We start from the raw sequence: 18,842 nt of genomic DNA, 5'->3' as shown, positions 1-18,842 counted from the left end.
GCCTTCGCTAGTGATAACCAAGCAAACAGGGTCTGGAGTGGACCTCCAGCAAACCCCAACAGACCGCAGCTGAGGGGCCTGTCTGTTAGAACGAAAACAAACAGAAAGGAATAGCATCAACATCAACAAAAATGACATCTACACCAAAACACCATGCATAAGTCACCAACATCAAAGACCAAAGGTAGATAAAACCACAAAGATGGGGAGAAACCAGAGTAGAAAGGCTGAATATTCCAAAAACCAGAAGGTGTCTTCTCCTCCAAGGAATATAACCCCTCACCTGCAAGGTAACAAAACTGGCTGGAGAATGAGTTTGAAGAGTAGACAGAAGTGGGCTTCAGAAGGTCAGTAATAACAAACTTCTCCGAGCTAAAGGAGCATGTTCTAACCCAGTGCAAGAAAGCTAAAAACCTTGAAAAAAGGTTAGACGAATGGCTAACTAGAATAACCCATGAAGAGAAGAGCTTATATGACCTGATGGAGCTTAAAAACACAGTAAGAGAACTTCGTGAAGCATACACAAACTTCAGTAGCCGATTCAATCAAACAGAAGAAAGGCTATCAGTGACTGAAGATCAAATTAATGAAATAAAGTCAGAAGACAAGATTAGAGAAAAAAGAGTGAAAAGAACCTAACAAAGCCTCCAAGAAATATGGGACTATGTGAAAAGAGCAAATCTATGTTTGATTGGTATACCTGAAAGTGATGGGGAGAATGGAAACAAGTTAGAAAACAGTCTTCAGGATATTGTCCAGGAGAACTTCCCCAACCTAATAAGGCAGGCCAACATTCAAATTCAGGAAATACAGAGAACACCACAAAGATACTCATCGAGAAGAGCAACCCAAAGACACATAATTATCACATTCACCAAGGTTGAAATGAAGGAAAAAATGTTAAAGGCAGCCAGAGAGAAAGGTCTGGTTACCCACAAAGAGAAGCCCATCGGACTAAAGGTGGATCTCTCTGCAGAAACTCTACAAGTCAGAAAAGAGTGGGGGCCAATATTCAACATTTTTAAAGAAAACAATTTTCAACCCAGAATATCCGCCAAACTAAGCTTCATAAGTAAAGGAGAAATAAAATCCTTTACAGACAAGCAAATGCTGAATCTGTCACCAGGCCTGCCTTACAAGAGCTCCTGAAGGAAGCACTAAACATGGAAAGGAACGACCGGCACCAGCTACTGCAAAAACATGCCAAATTTAAAACCCATCGATGCTATGAAAAAACTGCATCAATTAACGGGCAAAATAACCAGCTAATATCGTAACGACAGGATCAAATTCACACATAACAATATTAACCTTAAATGCAAATGGGCTAAATGCCCCAGTTAAAAGACATAGACTGGCAAATTGGATAAAGAGTCAAGACCCATCAGTGTGCTGTATTCAGAAGACCCATCTCATGTGCAGAGACACATATAGGCTCAAAATAAAGGGATGGAGGAAGATCTACCAAGCAAATGGAAAGCAAAAAAAAAAAAAAAAAAAAAGCAGGGGTTGCAATCTTGGTCTCTGATAAAACAGGCTTTAAACCAACAAAGATCAAAAGAGACAAAGAAGGCCATTACATAATGGTAAAGGGATCAATTCAATAATAAGAGCTAACTATCCTAAATATACATGCACCCAATACAGGAGCACCCAGATTCATAAAGCAAGTACTTAGAGACCTACAAAGACACTTAGACTCACACACAATAATAATGGGAGACTTTAACACCCCACTGTCTTCGTCCCTGGGATGCAAGGCTGTTTCAACATACGCAAATCAATAAACATAATCCATCACATAAACAGAACCAATGACAAAAACCACATGATTATTTCAATAGATACAGAAAAGGCCTTCAACAAAATTCAGCTGTCTTTCATGCTAAAATCTCTGAATAAACTAGGTATCAATGGAACGTATCTCAACATAATAAGAGCGATTTATGACAAACCCACAGCCAATATCATACTGAATGGGCAAAAACTGGAAGCATTCCCTTTGAAAACCGGCACAAGACAAGGATGCCCTCTCTCACCACTCCTACTCAACATAGTATTGGAAGTTCTGGCCAGGGCAATCAGGCAAAAGAAAGCAATAAAGAGTATTCAGATAGGAAGACAGGAAGTCAAATTGTCTGTTTGCAGATGACATGACTATATATTTAGAAAACCCCACTGTCTCAGCCCCAAATCTCCTTAAGCTGATAAGCAACTTTAGCAAAGTCTCAGGATACAAAATCAATGTGCAAAAATCACGAGCATTCCTTTACACCAATAACAGACAGAGAGCCAAATCATGAGTGAACTCCCATTCACAATTGCTACAAAGAGAATAAAATACCTAGGAATCCAACTTACAAGGGATGTGAAGGACCTCTTCAAGGAGAACTACAAGCCACTGCTCAATGAAATAAAAGAGGACACAAACAAATGGAAGAACATTCCATGCTCATGGATAGGAAGAATCAACATCGTGAAAATGATCATACTGCCAAAAGTAATTTACAGATTCAATGCTATCCCCATCAAGCTACCACTTCACAGAATTGGAAAAAACTATTTTTTTAAAGTTTATATGGAACCAAAAAAGAGCTCGCATAGCCAAGACAATCCTGGGTAAGAAGAACAAAGCTGGAGGCATCACACTACCTGACTTCAAACTTTACTACAAGGCAACGGTAAACAAAACAGCATGGTACTGGTACCAAACATATATATAGACCAGTAGAACAGAATGGAGGTCTCAGAAATAACACCACACATCTACCACCATCTGATCTTTGACAAACCTGACATACACAAGCAATGGGGAAAAGATTCCCTACTTAATAAATTGTGTTGGGAAAACTGGCTAGCCATATGCAGAAAACTGACACTGGACCCCTTCCTTACACCTTATACAAAAATCAACTCAATGGATCAAAGACTTAAACGTAAGACCTAGGACCATAAAAATCCTGAAGAAAACCTAGGCAATACCATTCAGGACACAGGCATGTGCAAAGACTTCATGTCTAAAACATCAAAAGCAGTGGCAACAAAAGCCAAAATTGACAAATAGGATCTATTTAAACCAAAGAGCTTCTACACAGCAAAAGAAACCATCATTACAGTGAGCAGGCAACTTACAGAAAGGGAGAAAATTTTTGCAATCTATCCATCTGACAAAGGGCTAATATCCTGAATCTACAAAGAACTTAAACAAATTTACACAAAAAAAGCAACCAACCCAGCCGGGCGCGGTGGCTCACGCCTGTAATCCCAGCACTTTGGGAGGCCAAGGCAGGTGAACCACGAGGTCAGGAGATCGAGACCGTCCTGGCTAACACAGTGAAACCCCATCTCTACTAAAATACAAAAAATTAGCCAGGCGTGGTGGTGGGCACCTGTAGTCCCAGCTACTTGGGAGGCTGAGGCAGGAGAATGGCGTGAACCCGGGAGGTGGAGCTTGTAGTGAGCCAAGATCGTGCCATTGCACTCCAGGCTGGGTGACAGAGTGAAACTCTGTCTCAAAAAAAATGGCCAAAGGATATGAACAGACACTTCTCAAAAGAAGATTTATGCAGCCAACAGACATATGAAAAAATGCTCATCATCACGGGTTATTAGAGAAATACAAATCAAAACCACAATGAGATACCATCTCATACCAATTAGAATGATGATCATTAAAAAGTCAGGAAACAACAGATGCTGGAGAGGTTGTCGAAAAATAGGAACACTTTTACACTGTTTGGGGGAGTGTAATAGTTTAATCATTGTGGAAGACAGTATGGAGATTCCTCAAGGATCTAGAACTGGAAATACCATTTGACCCAGCAACCCCATTACTGGGCATATACCCAAAGGATTATAAATCATTCTAGGATAAAGACACATACACAGGTTATGTTTATTGTGGCACTATTCACAATAGCAAAGACTTGGAACCAACCCAAATGTTCATCAATGATAAGACTGGATTAAGAAAATGTGGCACATATACACCATGGAATACTTTGCAGCCACAAAAAAAGGATGAGTTCATGTCCTTTGCAGTGACACGGATGAAGCTGGAAACCATCATTCTCAGCAAACTATCACAAGATCAGAAAACCAAACACCACATGTTCTCACTTGGAGGTGGGAGTTGAACAATGAGAACACATGGACACAGGGAGGGGAACATCACACAATGGGGCCTGTCAGGGGTGGGGGGCTGGGGAGGGATAACATTAGGAGAAATACCTAATGTAGGTGACAGGTTGATGGGTGCAGCAAACCATCACAGCACGTGTATACCTATGTAACAAAACTGCACGCTCTGCACATGTAACCCAGAATTTAAAATATGATCAAAAAAATCCTACTTGAATCGCCTAGGTAGTCTGTATAAGTAACAGCAAAACAAAGGCTCTATATTTACACTAACACCATAATGAAGGCAATGTAATCTGCCATGAATTTCATATAAATGTTGATTTACAATATAGATCAATAAGGGGTATTTATTTCTTTAACAGAATGCTTTTTACCAAAGCTTAACCAATGGATTCTATTCATTAGCTAACTTCCCTCTCCTCTGCTCCAGAATATTTAAGACCATTTAATAATTTAAGCCTAGATTTCTAGACATTTTGTGAATTATCATACCATGTATTAGAATAATTCATTTAAGTGAAAGTAAAACTACAAAGTTTAGCATTGTTCAAAATAAATTTGTTTTAAGCAAAGAATCAATTATAAACAGAAGAAATATGGAAAGTATATTTCATTACTGTGTGTGCTGTTATTGACATTTTAATCAACATGCAAGTGTGCTATGCGAGATGCTAGTCAATGAGCTTTCCATCTAAGGAAACCATGAAGATGCTCATTTTTAAAAAGGCAATTAATAATATACACACGCCAAATGAACTCTACAGACAGTAAATTCTACAGGGAATAGATTGGGTGGTTTGGTCATGTGCTGTCTGGTAGGCATAGACTTAGTTTGAACCTTCACAAAATGATAGATTTTTAAAGTTCTGAGTATTTCAGGAACTTGAGCAAAGGCTGCCAGTATAACAGCCTTATAAATAAGGAGTATAAACAGGAATATAAAAATATATGTGAGGAACAGAATGGAATAATCTCACTAGGAAGAAAAATCCAGCAATGAAGCACTGAGGGAAGGTGGAGTTTAATCACAACGGGCCTTAAATATCAGAATAAAAAGTCTAGATTTGAATCATGGAAATATTTGAAGAGTAAGCATTAACCCGAAGAAAATCATATTAATATGGTGGCTATTTAAAAAATAGGACATAAATAAACAGGCTGAATGGACACCAGTAGGAGGCTTAAATATGGTGACCTGGAAGAAGTTGTGGTAGGGAATTAATATGGAAAGAAAAAACTTTTGAAAGAGTTTCTGATGAAAGAATTTACAGAATTTGCTGACTAGAAACAGGAAGAAGAGAGAAGAAATGGTTACAACTTATTTATAGGTGACATCAATATTAACCAAGACATTTAATAATTAACATATCTATTTTACATGTATAAAGTATGTACCTGATCAAAGGAATGCTCTACTTACTAATATGGTGGTAACACAGAGCCTAAAAACATCAACCTCAGTGACTCTCAACCTGGAATGTGGGTAACAGGCTGTTGCCCCTGTTAACTTCCCACCAAAATCCCCTTATCTCCCAGTGAGAATCACTGCATGCAATGAAAACTATTACTGCTGGGAATGTGCTGTACATGTGAACCCTATAGTGGCAGAACACTGATTTAAATGATATCATTTATATTCAGCAAAGCTTATTGCTCCAACTAAGTTTTAAAATATTTTAGTAGAATAAGAGTAAAAATTAGAGCAACACAAATAATCAAAACCAAAAGTACAACACAAAACACAGATGGATTGAAGTTGAGGCTTGAAGGATGGGTAAGATATGGATCTACCGGCCAATTCTGACATTTCTCTATTGTTCTAAATTTTTGTTTCATTTGTCTCAACATTTGTACCATCTAAGGAATGAAAACTACTATCCTGACTTCTTAAGGAATATCAGAAATACTTACAAAGCACTCTGCAGCATCATCCATAAGGCCAAGTTGAAATCGCTGCTCATCTTTGAAGCTTTCTGCAAGAGCATGCCTTATGTTATCTGAGGGAAGTGCTTTTTCTCGACTATGTTGGAACTGTGCAAATATCGTCTGGGAATCAACAAGAAAATCAGTAAGTTTAATGCCAGCTTTAAAATCATTTCAGTAATTTCATTACAACACAGCAAAACTCAAAACACTATACTTGGAAAATAATACAGAAGTCTTTTGCTCTAAAATTTCATACAAAAATTAATTATTTGTATCACCAAGTGTAGAAATGTTTGCACCAGCCTCTAAATCAAATGTTAGCGGACACAAGAATTAAACATGTAGGGTTCCCAGGTCCCACCCTCAGACTCTGACTAAGTCTTAGATGAGGCTCATTTTTAAACTATTCCCCAGATGATTCTGATGCAGGTTGTTTAAGGAACAGAATTTTGAGATTTAAGTTGCTTTAAATCTAAAAACATACAATAGGAATTAGAATTACGCTAAACAAAATAAACATATAATCACACAAAAATTGGTAGAATTCACTAGTCTTAAAAGAAAAAAGTAACCTAAACAAACTTTTAAAACTTAAAAAAATTTTCTACTAGAGTCTTAAGAATACCTCAGAAAATGACAAATCCTGATTTAAAAATTAGATGATTTAACGGAATGACAATGTCCCACTATTATTTGACTAAATTTGCCTTTAAAAAATGCAAATGTACATTTTACAAGAAGATTCAGAAAAGAGATAATAATGACTTTTAACTTTTAAGAAAAGGTCTTACCACCCCTAAGTTATCAGTTTTCCTAACTTAGAGAATTATAGGTTGAATGTCTCCAAATCAAAAATGTGAAAACCAAAATGTTCCAAAATCTAAAAGTTTTTGAGCACTGACACAATGCTTAAAGGAAATGCTTTTAAATTTGGTATGCTCAAAACCAGTAAATACATAAATGCAAATATTCCAAAATTAAAAAACAAAATCTAAAATCCAAAACACTGCTGGTCCTGCGCATTTCAGACAAGGGATACCCAACCTGTAGTTTCTAATCTAAATTAAGAAACTAGAAACATCATTCAGTTTCTAATCTAAACCCAAGAAACTGGAAACATGAAATCATAGTTGTTAATCTGATTTTCAATTTTCCTTATTAAACTTAAGCAAGAAAAAAATAATAATAAATTACAATTTTATGACAATCATCTTACATGGAAGAAAGTAAGGAAAAAAGAAAACTTTTCAATGACAGTCCACCAAAGTAGTATTGGTCACATTCAGTCCCATGTTAGTTCAAGGGGTCATGTCATCTCAAAAAAAAATATTTTTAAGATCAACATACAAGGAAAACATTTCTTGAATCTGTTTCACTACTGCAAAAAAATATAATTTATAAATAAAATAAGAAATTAGAAAACACAGATGTCAACTGACATTAGATACCCAGAACTATAATTATTTTAGCCATTAAATAGCTAAAATTATGAATAGTAAAAGATGAAAAATAACTTTCAGATTTTATCTCTTATTTAGGCAATTAACTTCCAGGTAATGTTTAAGATTACTCAATCATTCAACATGTATTTTTTGGCTCCCTAGTATATGTTAGGCATTGTTCTACACTAGAAAAATGGATGACAACCCTACCTACATGGAGATTATATTCTAGTTATAGTAATGAGAAGGCAAAGAAGTAATTATGTAACATCAGAATGTGATAACTACAGTAGAGAAAAATAAAGAGATACAAGAGAGAAAAATAAAGCAGTGTAATGGGGATAGGAATGCCAGGGATATCATAGATGGAGGCAGCTTACCTTTTACCTAGTGTAGTCGGGGAAGGCCTCACTGATGGAAAAGTAACATTTGAGGAAAGGCATAAAGGAAATAAGGGCGTTAGCCATGAGGACATTTGGAAGAAAAGCATTCCAGACAAAAGGAATAACAATGAGGAGACTTTGAGGTGGAGACCAGCTCTGAGAAACAGAGCCCAGTTTGGTTAAAATGCAATGTATTTATGTGTGGTTTTGACAGGGGAGGAGAGGAAGGCAAGCACAGGAAAGAGGTAGGTGACTGTGCAGGGCTACAACAGAGTTGGTCTAGGAAATTAATAATCCTAGGTTTTACAATTAGACAAAACATTCAAAATTTACTGTGGAATAAATAAAATGTGATACTGTAATGTGATCTAGGTTCATTCTTCATTTCCTAACAATAACCCTATTTTGCCATGTTCTTAAAAAAACAGAATATAAAATTTCTTCCTTTGGTGATTTACTCAAACAATCTTTTCAGGAACATAATGAAATTAAGGCACATAAATTTAAAAAAAAATCTGTGTGTCTATGTGTGTGTGTTCATTATGAATATTCAAGAATGTAAAAAATGAAACATTTATCTCTAAAATGTATAACAAAATCTTAAGTTCTCTGGCAAAAGATTTCAGTGACACAAATGAGTTGCTAATATATACTGGACACTCTGTTTGTCTTCCTTCTATTGTCCTCAGCAGAGCAGCCACAGGGATCTAGTTCAAATATTATATCTGGTTAAAACAGACTGTATCACTCTTCCACTCAAAACAATCCCCTATCTCCCTAAATCACTCAGAGAAAAAGCCACGATCCTTACAGAGGCCTATCAGGCCCTACACAATCTAAACCTCTGTTCTAGTTATGTATTGCCCTGTAACTAAACCACCCCCAAAATGTAGTTACACAAATCTGCAATTTGGGTGGGGACAGCACGTCTCTGCTCCACTTGAAGTCATTTTGGACAGTTTGAATGCCGGGACCTGGAATATCTGAAGGTCACTCTTTCATGTCTGGCAGTTGATGCTGGCTGTGGGCTGGGAACTCAGCTCTAGTTGTGTCCAGAATGCCTCCAAGTGGTCTTTCCTCATGGTCACCTGGCTTCCTCATCATGGTGGCTCACTTCCAAGAATGAGCAACTCAAGAAACAGAGCTGGGTGATAGCTATATCATCTTTTCTAAACTAACCCAACCTCAGATATCTGGATTGCAGCCTCAGTTCTGCCAGTCTATTTGACAGGTATCAGTCATTAAGGCCAGTCTATATTCAAGGAATTAGATTTTGGATAAGGAAGCATGCAAAAGAATCTGCAGACATGTTTTAAAGCCACCTCGGCTACCCTCACCTCGGAGCTCATATTCTACCACTCTCTTCCTTGCTCATAAAGCTCCTGCCACCCATATTTCCTTGGTGTTCCTTAAATATGTCAGGTATACTCATACCTCAAGGCCTTTGCAGTTGCTGTTTCTTTGTCTACCTGGAGGGCTCTTCAAGGTCTCGATTCAAATATCAGTGTCTCAGTGAGGCTTTCCTGGCTACACAACACTCCCTATTTTCTTTCCCTGATGTATTTTTCCACTGTTACAACTATTACTATCTAACATACTTACAATATTTTGCTTTCTTATTATTGTCTCCTCCTCTATAAGAATACAAGCTCTATGAGAACAAGGATTTTCATCAGTTTTGTTCACTGCTGTATCCTCAGTAACTACACTGGTACCCAGAACTCAGTAGTAGCTCCAAAAACATTTGTTAAAATGAGCAAGAATAACTGCAAAATAATGAAAAAGATAATGTTCCTAACAATTTTCTACTTAGAATATTAATTTTTAACTGTCCTTACATAAAAGAGGAAAATGGAAACACAAACCTGAATAAGTCACACTGTGAAGAATTCATCTTCAAAACTGTTAATCACCTGACAGTGAACTTCAGTTACAACAAACTGACCCAATATATCAATTATCAAACTTAAATTTTTGAAGTAACAATTGATAGTAATTTTTCAGAGCTATTAAAAAGTTACCTTCAATGCACAAAATATACAGGCATCTCCCTGACAAACATGTCCAGTCAAAACCCGCAAGCTTCGTCGGAATATATCCAATTGCCATAAGACCTAAAAAACAGCAAGATGTGAAGGAAAAAGAAACAAACAGATTTTTCTTACTGTAACAAAAGACAGATTTAGGTATTTTACAAATTGCAAAAAGCTAATAGTAACTTCTTTTAATTGCCTGTACATAATCAGACATACATAACCACTGGAAATAACAGCAAGTATAAAATTGCGACATGCATGTTGTGCATATATAAAAGTTGGATTCAGAAGATACTGTTACTGGTGCAAATGAAAAACCATGACAGGCATGGAGCAGGCAAAAGCCAACTCCTCATTAAGGATTTCATCTGAACAGGAAACATGGAATACCAAATAGAGAAGTTGGCAGAGACATGAAAGAGGAAGTGATTATAATACTTGAAACAAACTGAAATTTTGAAAGGAAATATAATTAGACTTTAAAGCCAGAGTGTACTAAATAGGGGTCTGCACATTATGGCAAGAAAAAGAGGTGAGCAGAGGTGTGTGCGGTCACTGTACATAGAACAAGAAAGGGGCTACCTGTGTACAGCATAGTAAGCAGCAGCCATTAATAAATTAACTAAGCATATACTTGCTGCAATTATCCACTTATCTTCTGCTACTAAAAGACAAAGATGAAGCAAACCCAAAAAGACTGTAACTGTCAAAACAAATCAGTCCAGTACTTAAAATCATTCTGAAAAACCTGAATTCTATACAAAGGATAAGAATAGCACTTGTGTCTCATAAAGTTCTTGTAAGGACTAAATAATATGTAATGTTTCTAGAGCAGGGTATGGTACTCAACTGGCATGCAATGAGTACCAGTTGCTATTTGTGACTGATACTACTACTACAATAAACAAATAATATCTTCAAATTTCTCTTTTAGTCGTGTCCTCAAATAACGTAACTAAGAAAATCTATTCATGATCTCTCCTTTCTCCCAAATAAAAACAAAAAGTTAATAAAAACAAACTGGTTTTAGTATGTCCTATATTTTCAACTACTCCACAACTAAATGTCATTTTAGAATTTCTCCTTAAATGTTGCCTTTTATTAAAGCATAATGAATAGGATCAATTTTTCTATCACAGATAACTCAGTGTTTTTGCAAAGCACTTGATGATGTTTAAAAACTTTCTTGAGTATCACATCCTAGCATATTTTAAAAAGCACAATGAAATCCATTTTACTAACAAAGAAAATGATTTAATGATAGCACAGCTTTAGAAATAGTATACCACTGAGGTTAATAAAACACATCTGAAGGCAGGTGTCTGGTTTCTAATTCTGGGTTTACTGTTTACCAATGTCTGGACTGACTCAAGCAAAATATTTTCTGGGACTCAGTTTTCTCATCAGTAAAATAAAGATAAATGTAGTACTTACCTCTTACGGATGTTGTAAGGATTAAATTAGGTGACATATGTAATGTTCAAACAAGCAGTAAGAATACAACAAATGTGAGCTATTAAACAGTATTATAATATTAAATGTTATAACTTTGCTTCTCAGACATTAAAATCACACTAATGTGTTATATTAGACCTAACTGTACTGCTTTTGTATTAGATAAAAGTTTAAAATATTCAGCTAAAATAGAATACCCTCTATAATCTGTTTATAAAGTTAGTGAAGTCTTCCAAATGTAACCAGAATGTTTTCTATGATTACAAAAACTCTGAGTTACACTGGATCAAACTACAGATAAAATGTTTTATGTGATTTATTTCAAGTTCCCTGTACATTACTATCTTTAACACAATAGTGTAAAGGCTACTTTAACAAATCGCTATCACAAAATAATTATCCTAATTATAGTTAATCTTCATCCATTTCATTTTATTTTTTTTTTTATTATTATTTTTTAGATGGAGTCTTACTTTCTTGCCCAGGCTGGAGTGTGATGGTGCTCTTGGCTCAATGCAACCTCAGCCTCCCGGGTACAAGCGATTCTCCTGCCTCAGCCTCCTGAGTAGCTGGAACTACAGGCGCCTGCCACCATGCCCAGCTAATTTTTGTGTTTTTGGTAGAGATGGGGTTTCACCATGTTGGCTAAGCTGGTCTCAAACTCCTGACCTCAAGTGATCCAGCCACTTTGGCCTCCCAAAGTGCTAGGATTACAGGTGTGAGCCAATGTTCCTGGTCCCATTTCATTTTAAAATGTTGATTATATTCTATCACTTATTTTTAAAAATTAAGGTTTAAGCTAGTTGTTGAACTAATTCATTTTTAGCAATATACACTTTTTCATTATTTGCATGTAGCAATTTAAATGGTGCCTAACAAAATTAATGTAGTTATTTTTGAATATTTATATATTTCTTATATTATTCCCAAAAGATCAACACATATCTATATATACATTAAATACAAACCTTTCATCATACATTCTTTACTTGAAAATAATGTAAGAAATAGCTTAAATATTAATATGAAATGGCATATAAATTCATTTTTCTGTCTTATATCATCCAAACATTTTAATGTCGTGTTTAGTTAATTCTTATAAGACATATTCTACAATTTATTTCTCAGCATTTTTTAAAAAGTATTCATCAAATTGCAAATCAACATTTGTATTCTGAATTTTCAAAAAGAAAGTCCGGTCTTATCTCATAGAAAATCTATTTAAATAGTTGTTTTGTCAGGGAGAATTGGCTTTGTAAATTAGCTTATATGGCAGACAACAGAGACCAGCAGATCCCCCAAAGCTGCTAGAGTTGGCAGGGCAGAGTACTGCAGAGAGCTGCACAGAGAGTTATCAGGGATCAGTAGAGGATCCCCCTCCAGTATTTGGGGGTGTACTATGAGGAAACTGTCTGAGGCCTGGGAAAGAAACACCCAAAGATTAGAGGGAATAGTGCCCAGAGCTCGCACAGGCCCAAGATAGTGCCTATTCCTGCAGCCAAAGTAGAAAACTTCATAATTCACAGAGCAATGGTTGAAAAAGAAGACTCTCAATAGCAGAGAATTTAACCCAAGAATAAACACAGCTCTGTCCCGCCTAACAAAATTTAAAGTAAAATGATCAAACTGCTTCCAAATAAACTCTGTCTCAGAACAAATTTCTAGATTATTTTTAGGAATATAAAAATATCCATAATCTGACAAGGTAAAACTTGTCTGACATCCAACAAAAGATTACCAAGTATTAAAAGAAAACAAAAACAAGGAAAGAAAAAAAAAAAAAAATCAAGTAATTGAAACACACCCAGTATTTATACAAATAACAGAATTAGCAGACAAGTACATAATAACAATTATTACAACTACACTTCACATGTTTAACAGACTAGCAAATGCTAAGTAGAGACATGAAAGAGATTTTAAGAAGACCAAGATCAAAATTCTCAAAGTGAAAACTACAATGTCTAAGACAAATACACTGGATGGGATTAATAGCAGTTAGGCAATACAAAGGAAAAGATTAATGAACTTGAAAATGGAGTAACACACACCACACAAAATAAAACACAAAGAGAAAAAAAGACTGAGAAAGAAAATAAAGAGAGCATCAGTGAGCTGTAGAACAACTGGAAAACTTCAGGCAACCCACTGCATATGTAACTGGAAAACCCCAAAGGAGGGAAGAGACAGAAAAATTATTTGAAGAAATAACAAAGTGTTTCCAAATTTGATTTAAATCCAAAACCCACAGATCCAAGATGCTCAACAAACCCAAACACAAGAAATATGAAGAAATCTATATCAAGAAACATCATTAAATTGGTTTAAGCCAATGATAAGGAGAAAATCTTAAAAGCACCTAGAAGCCGGGTGCGGTGGCTCAAGCCTGTAATCCCAGCACTTTGGGAGGCCGAGACGGACGGATCATGAGGTCAGCAGATCGAGACCATCCTGGCTAACACGGTGAAACCCTGTCTCTACTAAAAAATACAAAAAACTAGCCGGGCGAGGTGGCGGGCGCCTGTAGTCCCAGCTACTTGGGAGGCGGAGGCAGGAGAATGGCTTAAACCCATGAGGCGGAACTTGCAGTGAGCTGAGATCCGGTCACTGCACTCCAGCCTGGGCGACAGTGAGACTCCATCTCAAAAAAAAAAAAAAAGCACCTAGAGAAAAAGAACAAATAACATACAGAGAAACAAAGATCAGAATATTAGATTTTTCATTAGAATAATGCAAGCTAAAACACAGGGAAGCAAAAATCTTTAAAGCACTGAAAGAAAAATGTCAACTTGGACCATCTTTAATGAGTGAAAATACCTTTCAAAAACAAAAGTGAAATACAGATCTTTTCCAGATATACAAAAGCTGAAAGAATTGATCACCAATAAACCTGTATTACAAGAAAGAACCTTCAAGCAAAAGCAAAGGATATCAAATGGAATGTGGATCTATGCAAAAAACTGAAGAGCACCAGAAATGGCAACTATGCAGATAGTATAAGTAAATAGTCTTCATGGTAAATGTCAGAAGAACATTCATTTTTTAAAAAATACATCATCACAGGAATACTTCTCAATGTTCTGATCCATGTAAGTTTCCTTACTCAAAATTTTCACCCGTTCTAATATGCGTTTTGTTTCTCTGAACTATACATAGTATTTTGGGTGCTAATGAAAAGGACAGAAACAGAGGGGAAAACATAAAAGGGAAAAAGAGTAGGAAAAGGGATAAACGGAAAAGTATCTGAAATGCCAGAAACCCTTTCTCACAGCCTGATTCCATCAAAAGCATTTAATTCCAGGTCTTTTGGTATCTAATATTTCACTATATCCATTGCCACTGAATAAATATTTTTCTGCATTTGTCACAGTAATGTCAGTGGGATCTTTGAGCCAGGACAGAACACTAGCATTTAAGTGAACTAAAGTAAATTAATGCTTTCTTAATACCAGCTGCTTCTCTTTCCTGGGTGAGATAGAGAAAGTTCAGGTTTGGCATCTGTCTCAGGTAGAAGGCAATGGAGAACACAGCTCTGAGTCAGACATCTGTACACTTGACACACTCTACACATGTTTATCTGTCAAATGAGCTAATCAACAAATATTTTTCTCTATTAGTTTTCAAAAGAAAAAACAATACACATGAAAAGTGAATCATTATATATGAATTCTTTTAAGGTATATTCTAAGGTCAACAGAAAAATTTATCAGTATTCTAAATCTTCCTCATCTTTAGTACTCTACAATTGACACAGGATCTATAAAATCTATAACTGCTGAATAAAAACTTTATTATGCATAAGAAAGTACAGTTATCTATGGCAGAAAAGCAGGTTAATAAAAGATTTTCAACAAGGATTGAAGCAAAATGGATTACCCTCCAATTTAACCAAAACAGTGCTGCCCAAATGATGATTCCACAGAGGTAATTTAAGGACCACAGTGGGAGGTGAAGGGAGTTTGAGTACTGAGATCAAAAACTCTGCATTCTCATTTCAATCCAAGCAGTCTTTTTATTCTATCTACAGGGATCCACATACTGTATGTTTTTTTAAGGGAGGGGTGTCAGCTGATTAAAATAAAAACATTTGTGTATGTCAGAAAAATGTCCTTAATTTTACTAAATAAACCTTTTAAATAAGATTATTTATATCACAGTGATACATCAGTCTGTTGAAAAAAACATTTCCATTTATTATAAAAACCAAAATGACCAGCCAAAACATTTTTGCTCCCATTAAAAGTTATATTAAAAAGTCATTCTATAGTAACTTTATTTTTAATGTATGAGCTAAAGAAGCATTAAACAAAGGATATTCTGAAAAGTACTTTTTAAAATATAATAAGTAATTATGGTCTCACCTGTACAGCACTATTAAGAAAGCAGCTGTTTTGTCCTGGTTCATTTAATAAGCCTTTGGTAGGGGCTAGAGATAGCATACTTCCAGGCTGATAAACTTTTCCAAGATTGCCACCAGGTTTCCGTAAGAATTTTACCCATGCCATTTTCAAGCAACTTTGTTTGCATTTAGGCTAAAAACTATACACTTTTATGTAATATTTTGGACAATAAAATGGATGTCTTGAATTGTCCACTTAAATCCACTGCAGTCTAATTTAATAATGGAAGTTTCCAAGTCCATATCTTTCCTGATGTTATAAACTCTTAAAGACTTTGACAAGTAACAATACGGTGCATAAACATAGAAGTTCTAAGCACTAAAAAAGAAAACTGTTTTAAACAAGGCCTTAAAGATGTTTAGATGTGTTAAATTTTATGGGAGCTGTATAAGGTTAATATGAAAACAATTTTTTTTAATGGCTAAAAATACTGATAAACAAATCATCTCCTTTAATGCATAAGCCATTTGTCCTGATGAACAGAATATGCTAATAATACAAAAAGATGGAGAGTTGGCATTTGGCATGATTCCTTTGGTTGTTTGTTTTCCTTATGTTTTTTTAACAAGAAAGTTTTCTTTCTCTTTCCCAGGTGAAGTTATGAAAGATGACTCCATATTTCATACCAATGTGACCTCAAAGCAAATCTACAAAAAAGAAAAAAAAAGTTTAAATAAAAGCAATGCAAATAAGAAAACTCTTAACTTTACCATTTCAACACAAATATTGAATATAGAATCAAAACTCGTCATAAAAAGGATTAGAACTGATAGCATTCTAATATATATTTTTTTAATTTCATTATTTACATTTTTAAAATATCACTGTGACATCAATCCCTACCTACCTTAAGCTCAATGTTCAAAAGATGGTTTCATAAGGAAAATATTCTCCAAAAACCTAGAATAAATTATATTTCAGCTGGTATCCTATATCTGTCAATACTAAATTGTTCTATTTATTAATATGTTGTTATCCGTCTTACACAGAATCATATTTTTCCAAAAAAGGCAGATTTTATGTAAAAGGATATGCATAATTATTCAAAAGAAATCTTTAAGTCATAAATAAATCTTGGTGAATTAAATTTCCATGGTATCAACAAATGCACACTCCTGATTAAAAGGACTTTAAATGTTAAACTTATGAATTAAAAACAAATGAGTACAAGAATACCTTGTTTTATAGCACTTTACTCAATTGCACTTTGCAGATATACTGCCTTTTTAACAAACTGAAGGTGTGTGCCAACCCTGTACCAGGCCAATCTACCAACACCATTTTCCCAACAGCATATGCCCACTTCATGTCTATGTGACACTTCAGTAATTCTTTTTCATTATTACTGCATCCGTTATGCTGACCTGTGATGAGTTATTTTTGATGTTACTACTGTAATTGTTTTCAGTCTATGTGAACCACTCCCATATACAATAGCAAGCATAATCCATGAATGTGTGTATTCTGACTGCTCCACTGACCACCTGTTTCCCCAACTCTCTCCTGTCCTCAGGCCTCCCTATTCCCTGAGATGCAGCAGTATTGACATGACGTCAGTTCATAACCCTACAATGGTCCCTAGGTGTTCAAGTAAAAGGAGTCGCAAGTCTCTTATTTTCAGTTAAAAGTTGGAAATGACTAAGCTTGGTGAGGAAGGCATGTTGAAAGCCGAGACAGGTGGAAAGGTAGGCTTCCTACACCAAACAGTAAGTAACCCAAGTTGTGAATGCAAAGGGAAAGCTCTTGAAGGAAAATTAAAAGTGCTACTCAAGTAAACACCTGAATGATAAGAAAGCGAAACTCCCTTATTGCTGATATTCAGAAAATTTGAGTGGCCTAGACAGAAGATCCAACCAGTTACAACATTCCTTCAAGCCAAAGCCCAATCCAGAGCAAGGCCCTAACGCTCTTTAATTCTATGAAAGCTGAGAAAAAGAGGGTGAGGAAGCTAAAGAAGTAGGAAGCTAGAAGAGGTTGGTTCAGGAGGTTTAAGGAAAGATACCATCTCCATAACATAAAAATACTAGGTGAGTCAGCAAATGCTGATGGAGAAGCTACAGCAAATTATCCAGAGATCTAGCTAACTGATGGCTACACTAATTAGCAGATTTTCAGTGTTGAAGAAGAAACAGTCATCAACTGTTTGACAGACGAAGACTGTCATCTGTTGAAGAAACAGTTGAAGACTGACAGTGATATGGACAGATAGAAGAAGATGCCATCCAGGACATTCTCAGTCAGAAAGAAGTCAATGCCTGGCTTCAAAGCTTCAAAGGACAGGCTGACTCTTTTTTTTTTTTTTTTTTTTAATTACTTTTTAATTTTTTCCAACCTAGTGTTGAGGGCTGACTTTCAATAGATTGCAGTGAGGGAGCTGCTCTGCTACGTACAAAATCCCGACCCAGAAGCAGGTCATCTACAAATGGTTTAGCACCAGGTTCCCCACGAATGTGCGTTGCGTGACGGGCAAGGGGGCGGCCGCCTTTCCAGCTGCAGGGCAACTCTCTTATTAGGACCTAATGCAGTTGTTGACTTCGAGTTGAAGCCAATGCTCACTTACCATTCTGAAAATTCTAGGGCCTTAAAAATCATGATAAATCTAGACTGACTATACTCTACAAATGGAACAACAAAGCCTGGATGACAGCACATCTGTTTACAGCATGGTTTACTGAATATTTTAAGCCCACAGTTGAAGACCTACTGCTCAGAAAAAGATTCCTTTCAAAATATTACTGTTTATTGACAATGCACCTGGTTACCCAAGATTTCTTGATAGTGATGTACAAAGAGATGAATGTCGCTTTCATGCTTGCAATAACCATTCTGCAGTTCATGGAACAAGGAGTATTTTGACTTTTAAGTCCCGTTATTTAAGAAACACATTTCGGGCCAGGCGCGGTGGCTCACACCTGTAATCCTAGCACTTTGAGCGGCCGAGGCGGGCAGATCACGAGGTCAGGAGATCGAGACCATCCTGGCGAACACGGTAAAACCCTGTCTCTACTAAAAATACAAAAACAGTAGCCAGGCGTGGTGGGAGGCGCCTGTAGTCCC

The 18,842-nt window shown here is 36.0% G+C and overlaps 1 protein-coding gene across 2 annotated transcripts in view; it reads right to left on the bottom strand.

The window, feature by feature from the left end:
- Window positions 1–18,842, bottom strand: part of USP53 (ubiquitin specific peptidase 53) — a 77,520-nt gene that overhangs the window by 34,287 nt on the left and 24,391 nt on the right. For both annotated transcript variants that reach the window (XM_023220044.2, XM_031935324.1), the window contains 3 exons: window positions 15,747–16,432; window positions 9,916–10,008; window positions 6,055–6,189 (listed from right to left, as the gene is read on the bottom strand). In XM_023220044.2, the coding sequence (XP_023075812.1) occupies window positions 6,055–6,189; window positions 9,916–10,008; window positions 15,747–15,890 (372 nt within the window). In that variant the 5' untranslated portion in view covers window positions 15,891–16,432. The remainder of the gene's footprint in view (window positions 1–6,054; window positions 6,190–9,915; window positions 10,009–15,746; window positions 16,433–18,842) is intronic.

The sequence above is a fragment of the Piliocolobus tephrosceles genome, chromosome 3 (assembly GCF_002776525.5).
Source record: "Piliocolobus tephrosceles isolate RC106 chromosome 3, ASM277652v3, whole genome shotgun sequence".
Classification (NCBI taxonomy): Eukaryota; Metazoa; Chordata; class Mammalia; order Primates; family Cercopithecidae; genus Piliocolobus; species Piliocolobus tephrosceles.
This window is presented reverse-complemented; position numbering and strand designations above follow the sequence as displayed.